General features: G+C 38.5%; 2 protein-coding genes across 8 annotated transcripts in view; one reads left to right on the top strand and one right to left on the bottom strand.

Annotated features, from left to right (window-relative positions):
• Positions 1–11,906, bottom strand: part of Vps13c (vacuolar protein sorting 13 homolog C) — a 180,383-nt gene extending 168,477 nt beyond the window's left edge. For 3 of the 7 annotated variants that reach the window (XM_078049526.1, XM_021727159.3, XM_005316641.4), the window contains exons 1-2: positions 11,687–11,906; positions 218–261 (exon numbers count right to left, since the gene is read on the bottom strand). In XM_078049526.1, the coding sequence (XP_077905652.1) occupies positions 218–261; positions 11,687–11,786 (144 nt within the window). In that variant the 5' untranslated portion in view covers positions 11,787–11,906. The remainder of the gene's footprint in view (positions 1–217; positions 262–11,686) is intronic. The other 4 variants (XM_021727149.3, XM_040275775.2, XM_005316639.5 and 1 more) reach the window with 2 other exon arrangements.
• LOC101968084 (C2 calcium-dependent domain-containing protein 4A) lies at positions 11,830–19,692 on the top strand. The gene is made up of 2 exons (XM_040275295.2): positions 11,830–17,853; positions 18,365–19,692. The coding sequence occupies exon 2, from the start codon at positions 18,409–18,411 to the stop codon at positions 19,519–19,521; it is 1,113 nt and encodes a 370-aa protein (XP_040131229.2). The 5' UTR covers positions 11,830–17,853; positions 18,365–18,408; the 3' UTR covers positions 19,522–19,692.
• The last annotated feature ends 3,064 nt before the right edge of the window (positions 19,693–22,756 follow it).

The raw sequence follows: 22,756 nt of genomic DNA, 5'->3' as shown, positions 1-22,756 counted from the left end.
AAAAACATTGCATTTTCGAAGATAGTATATTGATCACTACAGGAAAAATATTCCAAATCTTTAATCTCAAATTTTCCATTGATTGTTAAATAAGTAATCTTGCTTTGAGTGACTCAATCACTTTATCTTGTACCTGGTACCAGATGCCTAGTAACCAAAGGTTTCTAAGAGCTTACCAAATTAACTGAATTTTTAGCATAGTTTAAAACAAACTTACCAGAGCATTTTCTTTTATCTGTAGATTATCTAAAGCCACATTACCTGTTAAAAAAAGAAAAAAATACAACATTAAAATACCAATTAGCATAACCTATCATGACAAAGTACCAAATTCTAAGAACATAATGCTAAGAGTTAAGATTACATGGCAAAGAAGGGACCTAAAGACCCAAGTGTCCAGCAAGGAAGAATAAATCATAATACATCCAAATTACAGAGCAAAAAAATGTAGAAAAACATGGGAAAATGTTCACAAAATATTAGGGGTTTTTTGGTGTGGGGGGAAGTGGAATATCAGGGATTAAACTCAGGAGCACTCGACCACTGAGCCACATCCCCAGCGCTATTTTCTATTTTATTTAGAGACAAGTCTCACTGAGTTACTTAGTGCCTTGCTTTTGCTGAGGCTGGTTTTCAAGTCATGATCCTCCTGAATCAGCCTCCTGAGCTGCTAGGATTTACAGGCATGCCCCACCACACCAGGCAATACTAAGATTTTTTTTTATTTATTTTATTTTATTTTATTTAAATACATGACAGTGGAATGCATTATTACAATTCTTATTACACATATAGAGCACAATTTTTCATATCTTTGTATATAAAGTATGTTCACACCAATTCATGCCCTTATACATGTACTTTTTTCCTTTTTTGCATTACAATTCTTATTACACATATATATCACAATTTTTCATATATCTGTTGTATATAAAGTATGTTGACATATAATTCGAGCCTTCATATATGTACTTTGGATAATGATGTCCATCACATTCCACCATCCTTGCTAATCGCCTGCCCCCTCCCTTTCCCTCCTACCCCTCTGCCCTATCTAGAATTCATCTATTCCTCCCATACTCCCCCTCCCTACCCCAAGATGAATCAGCCTCCTTATATCAGAGAAAACATTTGGCATTTGTTTTTTGGAGACTGGCCAACTTCACTTAGCATTATCTTCTCTAACGCCATCCATTTACCTGCAAATGCCATGATTTTATTCTCTTTTATTGCTGAGTAAAATTCCATTGTGTATATATGCCACATTTTTTTATCCACTCATCCACTGTAGGGCATCTAGGTTGGCTCCACAGTTTAGCTATTGTGAACTGTGCTGCTATAAGCACTGATGTGGCTGTGTCCCTATAGTATGCTGTTTTTAAGTCTTTTGGGTATAGTTTGAGGAGAGGGATAGCTGGGTCAAATGGTGGTTCCATTCCCAGATTTCCAAGGAATCTCCATACTGCTTTCCAAATTGGCTGTACCAATTTGCAGTCCCACCAGCAGTGTATGAATGTACTTTTTTCCCCACATCCTCGCCAACACTTACTGTTGTTTGTCTTCATAATAGCTGCCATTCTGACTGGAGTGAGATGATATCTTAGAGCAGTTTTGATTTGAGTTTCTCTGATTGCTAGAGATGATGAACATTTTTTCATATGTTTGTTGACTGATTGTACATCATCTTCTGAGAAGTGTCTGTTCATGTCCTTGGCCCATTTGTTGACTAGGTTATTTGGTTTTTTTTCAGTGCTTAGCTTTTTGAGTTCTTTATATACCCTAGAGATTAGTGCTCTATCTGATGTATGAGGGGTAAAACTTTGCTCCCAGGATGTAGGCTCGAATTGGATGTCAACACCTCACAGATTGTTTCTTTTGCTGAGAAGAAATTTTTTAGTTTGATTCCATCCCCTTTATTGATTTTTGGCTTAATTCTTGCACTACTGGAGTCTTATTAAGGAAGTTGGGGCCTAATCCCACATGATAATACTAAGATTTTCAAAAGGCTAAAGAACACACAGATTGATCCAATTTTAGAAGTTTATATATATACACACGTGCATGTACACAGCACCCACGAACAAAAACAAGTGTTAAAAAAAGACACACACAATGCTCATTTCTATACAATAAAGTTCATTTTCTATGTACATGCAGTTTTCAAATTTTCTAAAATACTTTGCTAAAAACAATAAAGGAAGAGAAGGAGGTAAGAAACTTCATGAATGGGTAGAAAATATTACAGCATTATAACAGGAAGGAAGGGGGAAAATACAAGTCAAGCATCTTCTAGAATATTCTAAAGAGAAATTAAAACTTGAAACAAGGCCATAACTTCAAGGTCATAGAGGTGGAGTCATAGGGAAGACTGATTTTAGAGGCAGAACTGACAGGATGCCATCACTGCTGAAAAATGAAGTGACTGTGAAAGCATGTGTTAGGCAATTGGGGGATTAAAAAAAAAAAACCTTGAGTATTAACAATGCTCTAAAATCACACAAAGTGAACCACTATTTCCCAGTTTAATTCTGTAACATGATGAATTACACTAAACTGAAATTGGCAACTCACATCAACTAACAAAAGGTATCTGCATAGACATTACAGCACATTTGAAGCCACTCAAACACAAGATCAAAGGTCCACGTGGAGACTTTCAAACCTGAGTTTTTGACTGTTCTACTCAATGGTGACTCAGGTGTCACCAGAGATAGTTAAAAGTCCTCTGCATTGGAGATGAAATTTTTATAACATTTGTTAAGGCACTAACATAATATGTAAAAATATAAATGTTCTTATAAAAAGATGGCTGTTTGTCAGGAGCAGTGGTATACAACTGTAATCCCAGCGGCTCAGGATGCTGAGGCAGGAGGATTGCAAGTTCAAATCCAGCCTCAGCAATTTAGCAAGACCCTATCTCAAAACAAAAAATTAAAAGACCTAGGGATGTGGCTCAGCAGTTGAGTGCCCCTGAATTCACCTCTGGTGCCAAAGTAACAAAAACAAAAAACAGCTGTTTGCATTGCAGTGAACTTTGGTTCTTTGATAAAGTAATACATGGTATTAAAAATGTGGAATGCTTGGGGCTGGGGTTGTGGCTCAGCAGTAGAATGCTTGCCTAGGGCATGCAAGGCCCTGGGGTCAATCCTCAGTACCACATAAAAATAAATAAATAAAACAAAGGTATTGTGTCCAACTAAGTATTTAAAAAAAACAAAGATGTACAATGCTGAATGTGACAATTTGGTTAACAGACTTAAACATGTCTATTTAGAAAGACTGACAGAGATTATGAATTATTATTACTGGGAGGTGGGATTAAGGATGGCTTTTTTAATAGTGGTTTTCATTATTTTCTTGTTTTATTACTCTTGTATGAAATTACTATACAAATTACAATATGGGAAACTAAAACAAGTTTTAATGTCAATATGATATCAATATTTTCACATAAATCTTTCCTACCCCTAATATCCACATTAATTACAGACTCAGAAAAATAACAAAAGACCTATCAATTTTGCTACCTAGAGTCTAACAAATAAATGCATACTTCCTCTCTAAAACGTATCAATGTTATCTAAGTTATTTGCACTGAAGGAGGAGCTGCTAGTCTTAAACAAAAGGAAGGGAGGAACAGCAGCAGATTTCAGACTAACACCAGCTCTGGCCTAAAGAGGTAAAAGTGCATTCATTCCTTCAACCAGCAGATGAGTGCCCTAACTAGGCAAGGCACTGTCTAGCAAATGTTCACCACATTGCACACTGCTCTGACAGCAACAGTTTCATGCATATCTTATGAATGCTAAAACCACCATCTAAATAAAAATAACTAAAACAGATAATTAACATCAACCATTTTATATTTAGCTGAATACTGAAAAATGATTTAGTTTTCTTTCAAGATAACCTAGTAACTACTGCTGAAGCCAGATCACCAGGACTAAGAATATGCAGCACTCATAGGAAGCTCCTGAAAACCTAAAGGAAGAATAAATATCAGTGGTTAATCTTAAGAGGGGAAAAAAAACAGACATGATGACTAACAATTGGAGATAAATACACCTGACTCTGCCAACAAGGAAAGCACTGAAGCCAATCCTACAGGCAGATGGCTCTTAAATCTTAACCCATTCAAAGAGACCAAGAAGATGGGCAACATGGAAAGCTCTGTGAAGTAGTGTCCTATGCTGGACTGTCAGGTCTAAAGGATGAGAGTAAGGAATAGGTATAGTCTGAGTTTCAGGGAAGACTCCACACAATTCTCAGGAATAAATTACAAGCATTTTTGGATGAACACACACTACTGGAAAGCTACATATAAAGTATCAAAGTAAATCCTGAAGAATATTTTAAGAAGTATCCTAAAATAGTGAATCCTGAATCAAAACTTATCTGATAATCTTTCTTAATGAACCAGAAGATGGAAGTGAAGTTAAATTCATTAAATTAGCAAATGATACCAAAAGTTAGTCATTTAGAAAATAAATAAAAAAGAAGTACTTACTAAATTACAGAAAACAATAAAGTTAGTATTTTTATGAATAAAAATCAAATGAAGCTGACAATAATATGGAACAACTTTGCCTAAATCCAGGAATGATTTTGAAAACACATAATTGCCAATAAAAAAATGTAAGAAATATAGTGCTGATACTAAATGCCTCCAGCTGAAAATAATCCTTCTGAACTTTCACAGAACTTTAGGCTATATCATTCTTATGATACTTAACACTTAACTTTATATAAATCTCATAGGTTACTACTTATGAAATTCTTACTAATTTTCCTCACAGGAGGCACTTAATAAATATTGACTTAACTGATTTAGGACAGATACAATATGGGGTGGAAATAATTACAATAAAAACATAAACTTATATTTTAGAAAACACTTTCACATCTATTATATTACTGAATCCTCGTAGCTTCCTGGGCAGGAGGTGGAACATATATAATAAGAAAGAGAAACTGAGGCTTAATGAAGTTACACAGTGATCTAAGAAGCTATGACAACCTAGCAAGTGGCAGAGCCAATGCTCAAATCTTCTGATGCTTAATGGTGTGTTAATAACACCACACACTCTTCAAAAAAGCAAAGCAAAAAGAGTATAGGATTTCAATTCAGATGGTAAATATACTTTCTTGGGATTGGGGGCGGTGGGGTTAGATGCCAAGCAGAAATCAGACATAACACTGAAAGACCTATATATCTGTAGGTTCCACTACTGTCTCTGCATTTCAAAAGAGATGTGAAAAAAATCCAAAATAAAAAGAGTAACCAAAATTTGTACAAAGGAATTATAAGCCAAAAGTAGGATAGAGGCAAGGAACTATCAGGAACACTACCAGAAGAAAGAGTGCTGCAGGGGGAAACTTGGCAGGAGATGGCACTACAAATAGGTCTTTTTGTTATGATTTAAAAATTTACCCTTTTCTTAAAAGACAGAAATTTACAAGTTCTGCTTTAGAACTATTCAAAACCAAGCAGATCTTTAAATTTAATCCCTCTCACAAATACGAAGACTTCAGTCTCAAAAGATGAGGTAATTTGTCCAAGGTTATACAACTTCTTTGTGGCAGTACTAAGAATAGAACCTATGACTCCTAACTCCCTGGTCAATGATCTTAATATAAAACAGAGATTAATTCAAAGCTGTGGTTAAAAACAAAAAGTGATGAACTAAAATTCATTCCCTAATCCATGAAACCAAATTTGCATATTGTAAAACAGTGGGGGGGGAGGAATATATAGTACTATGTACTTATTTTTATTTAGGATTTCTATCATTTTAACACTGCATTCATCACTCATTTGAGAGTATATCAAGATGTTAAAATACATTCATTTTTCAAGGAAGTGAGCTAAAGTAAATTACTGAAGTCTTTTAAACGATGAATTAAATTATTTTAATGACTCATGTTTTAGTAAATACTGAAGAAAACAGTGAAAAATATATTCATTTCAAATGAATCTTGCTATTCACACCAAATTATCCAATCCAGATTGCTGTTAACAGAAGGTCGCAATGACTGCTGGGAGAAGAGATTGGAGAAAAAGGGAATAGTATAGACTCCTACTTTTTCCATTTCCCTATTGAAACAGGAAGTCTTGGTGGAAGAAGAAGGAAAGCTACAATGTCACCACTGAACTTTCTCCTTTTCAACACATCATAGGGATCTTATGATATTGAGTAATGCAGAGGAGCTTTCTAGCAGAATGGTTACCAAAGTATTAACTCTCAGCTCTATTTCTAAAAATGGAGTGAATTTTTAATTAATGATGGTATTTAAATATGTGGAAAGTGTTTTCCAGCTTAAACTTTTAAGCACTTCTTTAACTAATAGTATACTATTCTATGGTATTAAACTCTTTATTGTTGTTTATTTGCTACCGGACAAGTTAATGAGAAAGGTGGCCTCCATTATATAAAGCATTTGCCTGGAGAAAAGAATTATGTTTAAAAACTCTCTCTACAGGCTTAGAAATATGTAAATACTAAGGTTTTTTTAATATGTTAATGCAAAGGAAAAAATATTTCTTTCATTCTCAAGCTGTCTTACACTAGCGTTAAGACAATGTAATATTAGATTTGGATTCACAAATACCAGCATGAACCGTGTTAAGACAATGTAATATTAGATTTGGATTCACAAATACCAGCATGAACCTATGAACTATCTTGTCATACTCTATGACTGTGAAGTATGAGTGAAGTACTCACCATTACCAAGTGAAGAACACAAATGAAAAATAAATATATTTCTTGACTACCATTTCTCATTATGAATGCAAAGGCAGTGGCAGCACCACTTACTAAGAAAGAGCTTGGACTGCTTAGGCCTAGTTCAACTCACAGAAATTTAAATCCAAAAGAGAAGAAGACCTGGTCCAATTCTTTCAATTATAGATAAGAAACAATTAGTCAGGCTGGGGATATAGCTCAGTTGGTAGATTGCTTGCTTCACATGCACAAAGCCCTGGGTTCAATACCCAGCACCACAAAAAATAAAAATAAAAGAGAAAGAAACAAAAGAAAAAAGAACAAGTAGTCATTGGTCGGTGACTTGTCAAAAAACACATAACTGGGCAATACCAGAGTTGAAGAATTAGAAGGTAGGTTTCCTCATTCCTGGCACTGGTCTCGTGCTCATTCTCCTTCCTTATGTTGCTGTACTCCAAAAATCAGGCTGAACATCCTTAAACCAAAATTTGAAATCCAAAAGCCTCCAAAATTCCAACACTTGAGGGCTGAGATGATGCCACAGGCAGAAAATTCCACTCCTGACCTCATGTGACATCAAAGTCAAAACATAGGTATATTAAAAATACTATTTAAAAATTACATTCAGACTATATGTCTAAGGTATATATGAAAATCAAATGAATTTTGTGTTTAGACTTGAGGCCCATCCCCAAGAAATCTCATTATATATATATATATATATACAAATATTCCAAAAATCTGAAAAAAAAATCCTAATTACAAAACAATCCCAGTCCCAAACATTTCAAATGGGGGATACTTCACCACCCACTGGCAGTGAAGGGTGAAGTAACAAGGATAGGGTAAAGGACAATACAATAAACAGTATAGGCAGAGCCTGCCTTACAGAGCTACAAAGTGAATGCACACTACCTGGTAACAACAGCCACCCTTGCATCCAACACATCACAGTCTCTAGCTTATTCCACAAGCCCAAGGGACGGAAGAGTCATAGAGTTCTGAAAGGAAAATTTTCTTGCTCCTCCACAATAAAATCACTTTGAAAAATCAAATTAACAAAGATTCTACATTGCACCAATAATATTTAAAACAAATTGCAAAAGACCTAGATTTCAACATACCTTTTCAAATATACGTTATTCCTAAAACAATTATATCCTGGACACATCTCAAATAGCTAAAGGCTGTGCATTTTATCTCCTGGTACCAGCTTGTGGGCAACAAAAACCTAGATAAACGTTCCTATCTGCATAAGCAACACTTGCCTATCAGGCACTTTTCTAAACCACTGAAAATCTAACTTACAAAGCAGCTGGTAAATAATATAAGTATTAAGTTAAATTCAAATACAAATAGGTTATTTAAGAAATTTCAGGGATAATAAATGTTTAGATTTGTACTGTTAGCTCTACAACTATTGAATATAAAACCCCAGAAATCTGTAGTTAAAAGAAACAGACTTGTGAAAATAAAAAAGAACAAATAAAGCTGTTTCCATCACTACTATCAGTAATATTAACAATTACAAAGGATTTTCACTTCATTTATATTACAGTGTTACATATCCATTTTATAGGTTAGGAAACTGAGGCTTACAGAGTTAAAATGTATTGCCTGAGTTACCCCAATAAATAATCAAGGCCTCATTTTTCTACAACAGGAAGAGTTTTTAAAAGAGCATTCTGCCTAAATCATTTTTAACAATTCAGCGGAATCATTTGGCATTAATTTTTTTATTTAAGGATAAAATAAAAAGAAAATAGCAGGGGGTTTGGTTATTTCGTTTGGGTGCTTTTGCTTGTTTTTTGTTTTTTTGCTTCTCCAATTTTATAGCAGTATCTGGAGTGTACATCTGATTCTAGACATTTCAAAAATTTGCTCCATCCTTCTCACTCTGCAATGTTTCCCTAAATATGGATTTCACTGTGAATGCTATATGTGTATGAATGTATACACAGCACAATCTTTCAAGTTATGGTAACACAATATTTACTTCCTGAGATCATCTAAGAAAATATTATGAATTTTTACTGAGATGATACCCTTTAGTAACTTTTAAAGACATCTGTTTCTTTTGGGTTAGATATTTCATAAGAATAATATATACTTCCTCTAAATCCATTCTTCACTTCTTACTAAGATGTCCAGCTTGCCTATAATTGCAAAAAACATTCCATATTCCCATTAGACCAGGGTTTCCCAATTTACATTTGACGCTGAATAATTCTTCATTACAGAGAAATGTCCCCTGTACTGCAGGATGTTCATAAGTGTCCTTGGGGTATATCCACATGCCAGTGGCACACCTCTGCCCACAGTGTGACAACTAAAAATGTCACAGATATTGCCAAATACCCTCCCTGGGGAGCAAAGTCACCCTAATTGAAAACCACTGTCTTACACTAGGCACTCCAATTAGGAAGTATCAATGTTTTATATCCTGGATACATCAATTTCGTTTATCTCCAAAGAAACCAAAGAAAAATAATATCAGTATATGAAAGTTCTACAGGATGAATTTTTCTTTTTCAAGACTTAAAAATTCAACAAAAAAACTGAAAAATCAAACATGTAAACCTTATTTTGCTAATGTAAATAGTTTTCAAGTAAAACTATATAAAATGGTAAATTCTTTTTGAACCTTATTAACACCACAGTTCCCCAAATACCAACTATTTTATCAATTTTTAATTTTCCCATTTATTTGCCCTAAAACATTTAATATAAATTTCTTCACCTTATTTTCAAAGAACAGAAATAACCCAACACAGACATGTGCCTTTATATTTTAAGAGGAACTACAGCTATTAAGACAATATATTGAGAAATAACTGTAAAAATTCATGATTACTCACTTTCTTTATAGCAACTACAAAAATTAAAGGTAGCAAAACTTCATAGACCCAGAGATGTGGGCTGATAGCTGAGGGAATCCCTGATTGGACACTGGACACAATATGTGAAAGAAGTGATCAGGTCTATAAGTTAATACTGATTGAGGGGGGGCAGGCGGAACAAGATGAAAAAGAGTCTCCTTTCCTAGATGCTACCAAGCTTGGGGTGGGTAGGAAACAATTACATAAAATCAGGGTACCTTAATTTCAATTCTAAAAAAAAGTTTAAAATCTTCAGACAGTATTATCCTCAATGTCACAGTAAAAACATTTACAGTCAGAATCACAGAATACTGACACTGGAAAGACCCTCAGATGGTACCTAGTAAAACCTCTAATTTCAAAGAAGATTTTGTATGAAAGAATCTTAGACTCTAACCATTTTATTTCTTTGTTTAAAATTCAGGGGTAATTATAGCACAATATTATTGCTTGCTAAAACTGGTATAGAAGTTACATGGAACTATCATATTGTCTGGTATGATTCAAACTTTTCAAAATTTGAAAACATTTTTTTTCCTGTAGTTTAAATTAAGATAATGAAACTAAGGCTCATGAGATAAATGGCTTGTATATCACAGCACACTAACCAGCCTAGAACCAAGTGCTTTTTCAGATTTCAAATGTTTACAACCTACAAGAAAAAATTGGCATTGCCATCCATATTATGAAGAAAACACTTGATTTCTGCAAAAGACACTGGGTATTTAATTCCTTAAATGTAGCTTTCATTTTCCTTTCTTTTACATTATATTGGTGGGGGTTAAGCAAAGTATGTACTGTTGGGCAAACCCCAGTGAACCAATCAAATGATGAGTTAGTAACCTATGAAAACAAACTGGGCTCCCATACAATTCAGAGCAGCACTCCTGGTTCTATAACAGCATTGCCTAATACGTGGTCCACATACATAACCATAAATTTTAGGAGCCAGGCTAAAAAACAAAGTAAAAAGAAACAAGGCAAACAAAATTTTAAATAATATATCTAATTTAACCCAATATATTCAGATATCATTACAACACATAATTGACATAAAAAATTAGTAATGAGTTGTTGCATCATTTTTCTTTTTCTGGCTTAGAGAAATGCTCATATTCAAAACACAGTGTGTATTTTATACTTGGAGTACATCCCAATTCGCACTAGCCATACTTCTAGTGCTGAACAGCAACTGGGCTGGGAGTTACCTATTAAGATAGGGTATATTCGTTGAATAAATAAAAAGCACTTTCATCCATATGAGCCGTTTTTCGGATTTTCCCCCAAAGCTGGCAAAATACCCAGCTCTCGTGTAGAGTAAGAACATATTCCCAGCATCTCCAAAGCTTAACACATATTTTGTGTAAATGATGTTTTTGGAAATTGCACAAGCATACTACTCATTATCTACTTGTATAGACTTAATCTCCAGGATAAAACGTTGGCAATACATCCCTGGGCATGAAACCAAGCAGGCACCTAATTAATGATGTTGCTGCTTATGACTTGAATCTCTCATGCTTTCCACACGAAACTGAAAGTCTTCTTCGTGTTGAAGAAAAAAATACTCAGAGGGAAAAAAATCACTTTCAGGAGCCAAAAGCATTAAGAGGAAGAGTCCCTATAGACATGCCTTGCTTCTTAATGACCTTCCCCTGCCAAACCCCCCCTCAAACCTTGCTATTCTGTAGAGAAAAAAATCCAGTTCCCGCTTCCTAGAATGGTAAGGAAGATAACTGAGAAAAATGTCTTTTTCTTTGGTGACAGCGTTTATGACCACGGTCACTCCACCAGCAGACGCGGCTTTTTCTATACTGTGAAGCCAAAAGGGACCCCGAAGTGGGCGGGGCAGCGACAGTAGGGACCGGAAAGGTGGGAACTCCAGAAGCGGGGACCAGCTCCAGTGCATCCCCCGGAGCCCGAGGTGGCGGCAGGCATAGGCCGCCTGCGCCCCGCACCTGTCGCACCTGGGGCCCCTCCAGAGCCCTGTGAAGCAGAGTCTCGGGCAGCTTGGGACTAGGGCCTGGGCAGGGGCCGGAAGACGGGAGCCCGTGGCGTGGGCCCCCGCGCCCTCGCGCTTACCGCCCCAGATGCCCAGCTTCAGCTGGGACTTGTTCAGGTTCTCAACATAGTCCCCCAGGAAACGGTTCAGCAGGTCCGCGACCACCGACTCAAACACCATGGTAGGGCCGTAGCGGAGGGAGAAGGAGGAGCCGGAACCGCCAGGCGCAGCTGAGGGCGGCGACCCGCACCGCGAATGACAGCCCCTCCAGCGCCGGCCCGCCCTCCGCCGCGCGCGTGACTTCGCCCGTGCGCAGGCGCGCCGCCGCCGCCGCCGCCTGAGCACGTGGGCCTGGCCGGACTCCTCTGCCACCGCCTCCAGGCACCCCCGAGCGGCGAGCGGAGGCATGTTCCACGCGGATCCTGTCCACCGTGCCCTAGCGGCCTGTATGAGAGGAGGACGTTGGAGAAGAAAAAGGAGCTCAAGGACCTGTACGTAACCGCTCTGCCTTAGCGCCTCTGCTGCCGACCTTGGGCCCCGCGGAGCCCACAGTACTGGCGAAAGCAGCTCCGGGTCGCTGGTCCCCGCGCTCCTGGGCCTGTGGTCCGCTCTGGGTGTGTCCCGAGCCACCACCCCTTCCTCCAACCTTCAGGCGGAGTGAATCCACGAGGTCTTATCCTGCTAGCTTCTGATTCCGCCGGCTGCAAGGCCTCCGCTTTTTTCTTCTTGAAAACACACTTTAATAATTTAAAAGCCAGAGGAGGAGGGGCAAAACCGCACCAAATGGCAGATAGAAGGGGAACTGAATATGCGTGGAAATAAAGATCATACGTAGTTCTTTTTTTTTTTTTCTTTAACTCTGGGTTGCATGTTGTTATATATCATTTTGGCCATTCTGTCATTGAATTCTTATACTGTGGCAAGATATTCAAAGCGCAGCTTTTATACTGCAAGGACTTTCCACCCTATGAAATGTAACACCCCCCCCCAAAACCAGTTCTCCTTAAAGAACTGGAGGATTTCTGACTTAAGTATATTTCAAAAAACTGTTGCAGTACAGCATACAGAAACCTAAGACAAACAAAGATTACTTGTAGCCGCAAGCATTTATTAAATGCTTTGCTACAAGGTAGAGGTCATGTCTTAAAGACTGTGTTTGTATTGCTTTTGAACATCCTAGGCTCGTATTGGACCTAAAAGAAAAATAATTTCTCTGAAGAAAACAGCTACAAAGAACCATAGTACTAGCCAGTACTATGAGCATCTACTTCTATCTTCCACTTTGACAGAAAGCAAAACCTTCACCATTTGTTTTTCTTTGCTGACACACAGACAAAATACTAGAAGGCACTTTGGACTTCCATCTTTCATGTACGATCTATTAACAGCCTGTCTATTGTGCTTTTGCCATATTTTCTAAATTCTTGTATTCCCCATGAGCTGAACAGTTAACCTACTAAATGGCCTCCAGTTTTGCCTTTCTCCAATCTTTTCTGACTGAATTTCTCCATCACAGATAAACTCAAATTAGTCACCTACTCAAAAATCTCCAATAAAGTGTTTAGAACACCCTATTCAATCTATCCCCAAATTCTTTCTAATCATACTCCTTAATAATCCCTCTCCCCTTGTACGTTCACATTTACTGTACACTGAGGCAAATGTAAAGAAAAATATAGTCTTGTTCAGATAAGGCATGTACCATAAAAAAAGAAACCAATGCAAGGATGTATGAATAACAGTGAAAGACAATATGAAAGCCAGCACAGGCAGCATGGCATGGTCAAGGAAGTGAAAAAGAAAACATAATCTTGTGGGAGAAGTGAGCAATGCTAATAATGCCTTTTATATTAATCCTTTACACTTCTATATTACTTCACAGTTTTGAGAGAGTAACATAAGTGTGCTTTTATATGCTTCATTCCATTTCATTATGTTTTTAGTTAAAACTTTTATATTATTAGGGCAAGGTGGGCATTGTTCCCATTAAGAACAAAAATTAAGCTCAGGAATGTTAAATGAGTTACCCAAAATACACACCAAGTATTGATTTCCTTACCTTCCCTAAAGCACTGCCACCCTTCCCTCTGTCAATAATTATTCAGTTTAATCATTACCAGGCTATTAGTAATTCTCAGAGATTTTGAAGGCAAAAGGCAGAGTAAAAATTCTCAAGGTGGAATAGTCAGCTCAAAAACTTTAGTACAAATAATGTTATTGTCAAATAGTACAAACAAACTTTACCATATAGCTTTTAAATTTTAACGTTTTCCATTTTGGGCTTGTTTTTGATAAATTTGTATATGCCTGCAGAAATCATCAATTTATGGTCCCAATTTAAAACAAAACTAATGTCAAAAAACACCACTAGTACCCTAACATACCCAAAAGAAATTTGATGCAGAGGCTAACTGAAGAAAATGAACATTCTAGTAATTATAGTTCTTACCTTCAGTCTAACTTAAGAACAATGAATGAGAAGGGGCTAGAGGTGTGGCACTATGTAGAGCACTTGTCTGGCATGCATGAGGCCCTGGGTTCAGTCCCCACCACTGCAAAAAAAAAAAAAAAAAATGCGAAGGACAACAAAAAGGTAATTACTGCAGTGAGGAATGAACAGCGAAAGCAGATTAGTAAAATGTTATTTCTGTTTTTAAAAAGTCAAAAGTAAGGGATGGTTTAAAAGTTAATAACTCTTAAAATTTTGTTAAAAGAAATATTAACTTCATACTATTACACACCCATACCCCATTCCCCAACCAACTCTATGGGTTTCAGAGGAAAAAAGGGGAATTTAGAAACTAAAGGAAATACTGGAGAAAGGTAGAGTACAAGACATGAGAGAATGGACTATATGAAAACTTAGGAAGGAACTGGGCATGGTACCCACCTGTAATACCAGCTACTACAGGCTGAGGTAGGAGGAGGATTGCAAGTATAAGGTTAGCCTGGGCAGTTTAGCAAGACCTCCTTTCAAGAAATAAAGAGGGCTGGGTATGTAGCTCAGTGATAGAGCGCCCCTGGGTTCAATCCCCAGTACTGCCAGAAAAAAGAAAAGAACAACAATAAGGAGCAGGCCAGGAGTGGATCGGAGAGGAAGGAGGAGAAGAAAAAGAAAAACAAAACTTAGAAACTAGGAGAAAGCACAGGGGTGGGTAACACAGTATGTGCACCAGAGGGAAATTTAAGGATCATCTGGTTAATCCACCCCCTTTATTGGACAAGTAGAAACACTGAGTGCCAGGAAAACCCCCATGTCTTGACTCCTAAGATGTTTGTTCCAGGGCTCCAAGTTCTATATTCTATTGGGTTGGATCAGATTTATGAGTTAAAACACCAGTTATTTTATTAATTGTAAACTCCCTTCTTGTTTTCCTTAACACCCAATCTGTGTACTCTTTTTGTAAGTCTGCTGTTTTATTCTAATTTTGATTGACACATAGTAAGTGTACATTTTAATGAGGTACAAAGTGATGTTTTGATTAATACATACATTGAGAAATGATGAAATCAGGGTAATTAGCACATCCACCACCTTAAACTTTTTTTAATCAGTTTTCTTTTTTATGGTGAGTATATTCAAAGTTCTCCTCCTAGCCATTTTGAGATATGCAACGCATTAATTAGTGTTAGCTATCACTCTTCTGTGCCATAGAACACTACAACTTGTGCTTCCTTTCTTACATTTTACTCATTCACCAATCTCTCCTAATCTCCCCCTTCCCATTAAGTCTGCTTTTAAATGTTTAGTTTTCTTTTACTCTGAAGAACCACTAGCCTCAATGATGTGTAATCTATTTATGTTCACTTCACAGAATTGTTTTTCATCTCCATTACTGGATGTTCCTATGGCTATACCTGTAAGCTCAGAACAACCACAGTCTTCCTCTGAGTAGATTTGTGTGTTCCAGGCAGTTGGCCTGACCTTATTACACCATCCTCCCAAGTATTGGTAGCTTCATGTTGTTAAGTGAAACATAAGGCTTAATGTGGTCAAAGAGGACCAGGAACATGAGGGCACATCTCTGCTGTTTTCAGGAAATGTTGTACAGGAAATGCTTACTTAAGGAATAAGTGAAGAAGGTGAATTGTTAAAAAAAAAAAAATGCAAATCTTCTTTGCTTGGCTGGGCAGAGAAATGTTTTTAATGGAATCTTTGTGTGAATCAGCTAATCCCTGGCTAAGCAAATGTGTATAATAATAATATTATAAATAGCAGCTGTTAGCCAGTACTTGCTACCCATCAAGCATTTTCATACCTTTTTAGCCCTCATAACAGTCTTATGTGTATATATTACTACTCCATTTTATAACTTGGACTCAAACAGATTATGAACTTGATTAACAATTTATCCAACTCAGACGGTGAACTATGATTTGTGTTCATCATTTTAATCAAAGACACTGTGCTCTTACAGAACTAACAGTATTTTGTCTCTTGAGTAAAGTTGAGTCAGAACACATACACATGGCCTTGAAGCATATAATTTGATAAATCTCCCACAGATTTTTCCCTGACCCAAGAATTTTGACCAGGAGTAGAAGTGATATCAAGACAAAGAAGTAGTTAGCCAATGGCATGAAAAACCCAGGGACCTTCCAATTTTGCCTCCCAGATTAAATATATAGTGTTCAATAGTCTCTTCTCATATCTGCCTTAGCTATTTGGAATTCAAGTATTTTATCTTCATCATTTCACTCCTCTTCTGATGAATGTACATAACTGATATGATCTGGTGCAGCCTGGATCCACCTGCCCAGTATGGTGGCTAGAACCCAGGGTACATTCAATAAATACTGCTTTGAATGAATGAATGAACTAATGAACATTTTTTTCTGCAATAATAAGTATATCCGACATTGTGAAGGACAGGCTTTATGTCAAACCCTTCATATGCATTATTTCATGTTTGTGACAAGGCTACAGGTAAATGCTTGACGCTTGAGCTTAGATTAAGTAACCCACCTATCATGGAATCAAAATCAGATATAGTTTCAGACCCAATTTTCTTGGCCACTATACAATATTCCTGCTGTCTTCATCATTAATAATCACTGCTTTTATGCATTTAGCAGTTTGTCATGTTCCTGCCATGGTGCATAGTATTTTTTTATTATTGTATGAATTTAACCTCCAAAAAATGCATTTACTATCCATTAGTAGGTATTATTTATTTCTTCTATCTCCCACCACTTTGTGACCATAGACAAATTATTTCGTCTCTGAAACTCAGTTTTTCACCTATAAAACAAGGATGATCAGAAGTCACAGGGTTTCTATGACAATTCTAGAAACTATGTAAATTATCTAGTATAGTGCTTGTATGTGCTGGAAACAAAATACACATGCCCTACCCTAAGTCCCCTTTGCATGAATTCAGTTTACTTCATACAATACTATTTTGAGAAAAAAAAATTGCAAGGCAGTATCTTAGAAATATTATACAGCCAGACCCTAAACAAAGTGCCTCAGATCTCTTTTCAGCCCAAGCTATCCGCTCTCTTACAGAATAGGCACAAGTTAAAGGATGATTCCAACAGTCCATATATTTGGCAGTATATTTTTCTAATCCAAGATCAACACACATGGTTTAAGAAATAGGTTTTGGTTTTTCAAAATTGAAGTATTATACAGTAAAGTGTCTAATCTCAAGTATACACTAGAAGATTACACAAGGATACACCCCTGTAACCCCACCCAGGTCAAGATATGGAATGTTTCCATATCTTCCCCCTAAAATCATAGTGATTTAAAATCAACAAAGATCATCTAAAACCAGAACTGAAAATCGGAAAACAAATAAAGAACTTCGAAACCTGGGCAACGGGATGGTTGGATTTGGAAAAGGGTATTAGGTAAGAGTAAGACAAACCCCACGCTGGTCTTCTTTTGAAAAGTGGATGTAGGGAGCTTCTATGCATTCACGTTCATTTTGTCCATTGAGCCTCACAATAATTCTGCGATATAGTCAAGACTTAATCCTTTTGAGCATCGTGAGAAAACGAACTTGTTCAGGGTTGCCGAGAATACCGTCACCCCAAGCAGAAGAAAGAATATGCTTAGCAAATCCAAGCCACGTGGCAGAGGGACGGAAGAGCCTGGCATCAGGTTACCAGGCAGCTTCGCTCCACCGCGGGTATAAAGACTCAGACCAGCTGTCCTTGAACACGGGTGCTGAACTCCGCCGCGGGAGCTTTGAATTTCTCTGAGGCTACCTTGCAGGAACCATCTGACCCTGAACTCCAGGTACATAAGGGGGACCCAGCGGCGTGCTTAATTCCACTAGGGGACGGGGAAGCGGTTTCCTGAGGATTTGGGCTTTTAAAAGAGGAGAACGGACTACAGTTTCCTGAAGGGGATGAAAACTGTATTAATTATAGCTGATGATTGGAGTGCAATAGTTCCTTAAGGATTCAGGAAACGAATGTACAGAGCAAAGCACCTCTTGGCACCGAGGACAGAGCGACGAAAGTTAGAAGCTAACATTTTTGAGAATTTCTGTCTTGCGTTAGGCAACAGCAGAGGAAAAATAAAGCAACAAGCTCCTTAAGTGTATTTGACAATGGATTTGAGATGGGACAGGGAAAATGATTGTTTTTCAATCAATCACTGAAAAATAGTTTGCATTAGGGAGAGAGATGAAATTTGTCTTGTGTGGCGGGAGGCTGGGCAAAACACCCTAAAGTAGAAAAACCGCAACAGAAATTGCGGGACTCTGCTGGGCTCGCTGTCAATTGATGTGCATTTGTGCTTGCAGGTTATCTCTAGCACAGGGTCAAGGGGATAGGCACCTGCCACCAGATGTGGTGTCTGGAGAGGCTACTGCGCAGCAGAGAGGGGCTTCTCCTGAGTAGGTCCCGGCGTGCCAGGGCCCGCTCGCCCACCGCTTGTGCCAACGTGCTCACTCCCGACCGTATCCCGGAGTTCTGCATCCCACCAAGACTTGCGCCCAACCTGGCCTTGGCTACACTCCGGAATTCTTGGGGTGAAGATACAGCGATTGACGAGGGCGCTGGCCTCACGGACTGGGACCCGCGCTCACAGGCCGCGCTCTCGCTCCCTCACTTGCCCCGCGCGCTCACCGCCTACGGCTTCTGCACGCTACTGGAGAGCCCGCACACGCGCCGCAAGGAGTCGCTCTTTCTGGGGGATCTCGGAGCCGCGGAGCTCCAGCGGCAGCCCGCCGCCCAGCCAGTGCCCCGACCCAAGGCGCACACCTACGGCCGCGACGAAGGAAGAGACGTCCCCGGCTTGTTCCTGCGAGCCCAGGACGTAGCTCCCGCCGCGGCACCTGTCTGTCCTTGTCCGCCCCGGGACGCTATCTGCCCGAGGCCCTGCGGTCGCCGCCTCCTGCAAGCACCCAACATGCTGCTGAGCCGTGCGTTAAAGGCTCGGAGGAGTCGGGGCTTGGCTCGCGCCCGCTCAGTCTCCAACCGGAACGAAGAGGAGGAGGGCGGCGCCACCTCTCAGTCCACAGCTCTGGCCCCGGTGTGCCAGTTGCCGGCTCCGGGCCCACGGCCCAAGCTCCTGGAGGCCGAGGGCAATGTGGCTCTGGACTGCGCTGGCTGCGTCCTGCGCCTGGCAGCCGAGTACTGCCTGGATAGTGGGCGCCTCCGCATCAGGCTGCTGCGTGCCGAAGGCCTGGCGGGAGGTACCCCCGAGCCACGTGCGGTTGGTTGCCGCATCAGCCTAATCCTGCAGCCGCTGGGCGCCACGCTCAAGCAGAGCAGCTCGGTGCTGCGACGGAGCGGCAAGTTCTCCATAGACCAGGACTTCTGCTTTGAAGGGCTCACGGAAGACCAAGTGCGCCGCCTGACAGTGCGCGTCAAGGCGGAGAACAAGGGCCGTGGCCTGCAGCGGAGCCGCTTGCTTGGCCAGGGCGAGCTGCTGCTGGGCTCCCTCCTGCTCTTCTGAGCCCCTCCCTCGTGCGAGTTTGTCATGCTGGGGACTCTTGGACACTGACAGCAGCCTTGTACAAAATAAATGTGTATCTGTTTTTCTAATTAGGCCTTCGTTTCAGTCCACTATTGTCAGAGATGATATTGGATTGACTTTCACAGTAAAGGAAGTTATTTTTTTGGTGTAGTTTGATGTCTTGATAATTCTTTTCACCAAATGGAATGATGTTCTTCACTTTCCTAATGATATAGCCCAATTGCATCTCCTAAATACCACACACTTCTGTTGGGAAGTGCCGTGTTAGGTTTTTCTCATTTTAAAATTTGTTCATTTCACTACATCCATTGAGACCATCTTATGGATGTAGTGAAATGAACAAATTTACTAAACAGTTCTAAAGCACTGTTTAAAACCCTGGATATGAAAATGAAGTCAAGAAAGATAAAATGGTGTTTCCATGGTTAACAGTGAATTGCCTGGAACACCAATCTGATACACTTACCTACCCAGCTTGCTGGAGAAAATGAAACCATTTTAATATTCTAAGTTTAAGTAATAATCATAATAGTTTTACAAGCATTAACTTACTTAATTCCTGAAGAAAAAAACTCTAAATAGTAGGTACTGCTATCCCCATTTTACAGATGAGGATATTAAGGCATAGAATGAAGAACAGAGTCAGGGTTTGAAGTTAGACTTTCAGTATCTCATCCATTACTCTCATATAAGTAACACCATAGTATCTAAAGTGCTGATCTCCTTAAAGAGGGGATTCAGCAACCTATCTAAGATTGCTGACTCTGAGGTTGGTGTCTCCTCACATTCCTCATCCTCTTCTGGAAAAGTAAATTAGTTGAAATGGGTCATTAATTGATTCATGCATTAAACATTAAGCACTGAAATGGGCTGGTATGCCTGAGGCTTTGAAGAGAATTGGACTCATAACCACAAAAAACTGGTGCCTCTCTTACTGGCTGGCACCAGCTGAACTAATCTGCCAGAACAAACAGTCTGGAGTGGATGTATAACAGTGTTCTACCTCTGGCTTCTGATAATAATAGATTTACTATGTTTTAAAGGATGCTTTATTCTTCATACTTCATATTCATCAAGCATATTTATTCCTCTCTGATGCATATAAGAGGAAAATGTATTCTAAATGAGAGTTGAAAACATTAAAATATGTGGTGTGGTGTTAACTATCACTACATTATCATTCTGGATTCAGAAATGGTTTCTGTTTTTGTCAAATTTATTGACAGTTTTAACCACCAGTGCTCATGAAAAATGCTAAAAAGATCCTCAGTTTCAATCACAACTCAAGTATAAACCAAAGGTGAATTATGGTGATAGTTATTTACAAGATGATTATTGAACCATCATGTATAACTGTGAATTCATTGACTATCAAACTCAATCACATCCAGAAGCTTGCAGTCATTGGCCAAATGAGTGATGACATCCTAGTAATTCACATCTAATTTGTGCTCTTTTACCTACTCAAAGCCACTATTTACTTGACCTTTAGGCCAATAGTTATTTTTTAAATGTATAATTTTCTTCATGACTTTAGAATTTGGATAGGGTAACTAATACTGAGATCACATATATCATGCTCTAAAACCATTTATCTATGTGTAAGTTGTGGGGTTTTCTTTATCTTTTTGTTAAATTTTTTAAAAGATTGAATTGATTATTTAAATAGCAAACCATTATTCTAGAAAATGGTACAATCACTATTGTCACTAGACGATACGTATATATGTCATTTTATTAAGCAGATTTCTCCAAGCAGGTGAATCAACACATTTCATGAATCTAAAATTTCCATAAAACAATAGTGGTGATTTCCAAACCGAATCACCATTAATGCCAAGTTATGTCAGGTCAAATTGTCCAATCCAAAATATTTTTAAAAGATTGAAGTAGAATAATAGATCATAAAATCATGGAATTTCAGAGTTGAAAATAGCGTTAAGAATATATTCTCCAGCTCTATCAATTTACCTGCAGATTACCATGATTTTATTCTCTTTTAATGTTGAATAATATTCTATTGTATATATATACCACATTTTCTTTATTCATTCATCTACTAAAGGGCATCTTGGTTGGTTCCACAGTTTAGCTATTGTGAATTGTGCTGCTATAAACATTGATATGGCTGTGTCTCTGTAGTATGCTGTTTTTAAGTCCTTTGGTTATAAATGGAGGAGAGGAATAGCTGTGTCAAATGGTGGTTCTATTCCAAGTTTTCCAAGGATTTCCATACTGCTTTCCATATTGGCTGCACCAATCTGCAGTCCCACCAGCAATTTATGAGTGTGCCTTTTCCCCCATATTCTCGCCAACACTTATTGTTGTTTATATTCTTGATAGCTGCCATTCTGACTGGAGTGAGATGAAATCTTAGAGTAGTTTTGATTTGCATTTCTCTAATTGCTAGAGATGTTGAACATTTTTTCATATGTTGTCAAATGATTGTATATCTTCTGAGAAGTGTCTGTTCAGTTCCTTGGCCCATTTATTAAATGGGTTTTTTGTTTTATTCGTGTTAAGATTTTTGAGTTCTTTATATATACTAGAGATTAGAGCTCTATCTGACATGTGTGTGGTGATATTTTTTTCCCAATTAGTAGAATCTCTCTCACTGACTGTTTCTTTTGCTGAGAAGAAGCTTTTTAGTTTGAATCCATCCCATTTATTGATTCTTGATTTTAATTCTTGCACTGTAGAATTAAGATCAAGAATCTCCTTTATAGCTTCTTAAATACCATCTAGGCTAGTTAATATCATTGTACCTGGGACAGATGTTGTAGCTTGGTTCCTTCAACCCCTAGTCCAAGCAGTCAACACCCAAGAAGTTTGCTGATGATGTCTTTTTAACCTCTCCCTCTTTCTATTGAAATATACAAGTTGCTTAAACTTTGAACAGGGGATTGCTGAGTTGATGTAGGAGCAAATGAAGATTTGGGTTCTATTGGAATTGAATGGTTGTACTTTGCATGTGAGAAAAACAGGAATTTGAGGGTGTGGGGATGGAATAAATTGGACTAAATGTGTCCACCCCCAAACTTGCATGTCAAAATTCAGTCCTAAGATGATGATTTTGGGAGGTGGGCCTTTGGGAGGTAATTAGGCAGAGCTCTCGCAAAAACAATTAGCACCCTGTGAAAGATACCCTGAGGGATCCCTCACCCCATCCTTTTGAGTTCCTGGCGACTTATACACTCAACCCTGCCCACCCAGG

Source organism: Ictidomys tridecemlineatus, chromosome 5, assembly GCF_052094955.1.
Source record: "Ictidomys tridecemlineatus isolate mIctTri1 chromosome 5, mIctTri1.hap1, whole genome shotgun sequence".
Taxonomy (NCBI): Eukaryota; Metazoa; Chordata; class Mammalia; order Rodentia; family Sciuridae; genus Ictidomys; species Ictidomys tridecemlineatus.
This window is presented reverse-complemented; position numbering and strand designations above follow the sequence as displayed.

What these genes read in the sequence shown, in the direction of transcription:
- LOC101968084 (XM_040275295.2), top strand. Translation starts at nt 18,409, where the DNA reads ATGTGGTGTCTGGAGAGGCTACTGCGCAGCAGAGAGGGGCTTCTCCTG.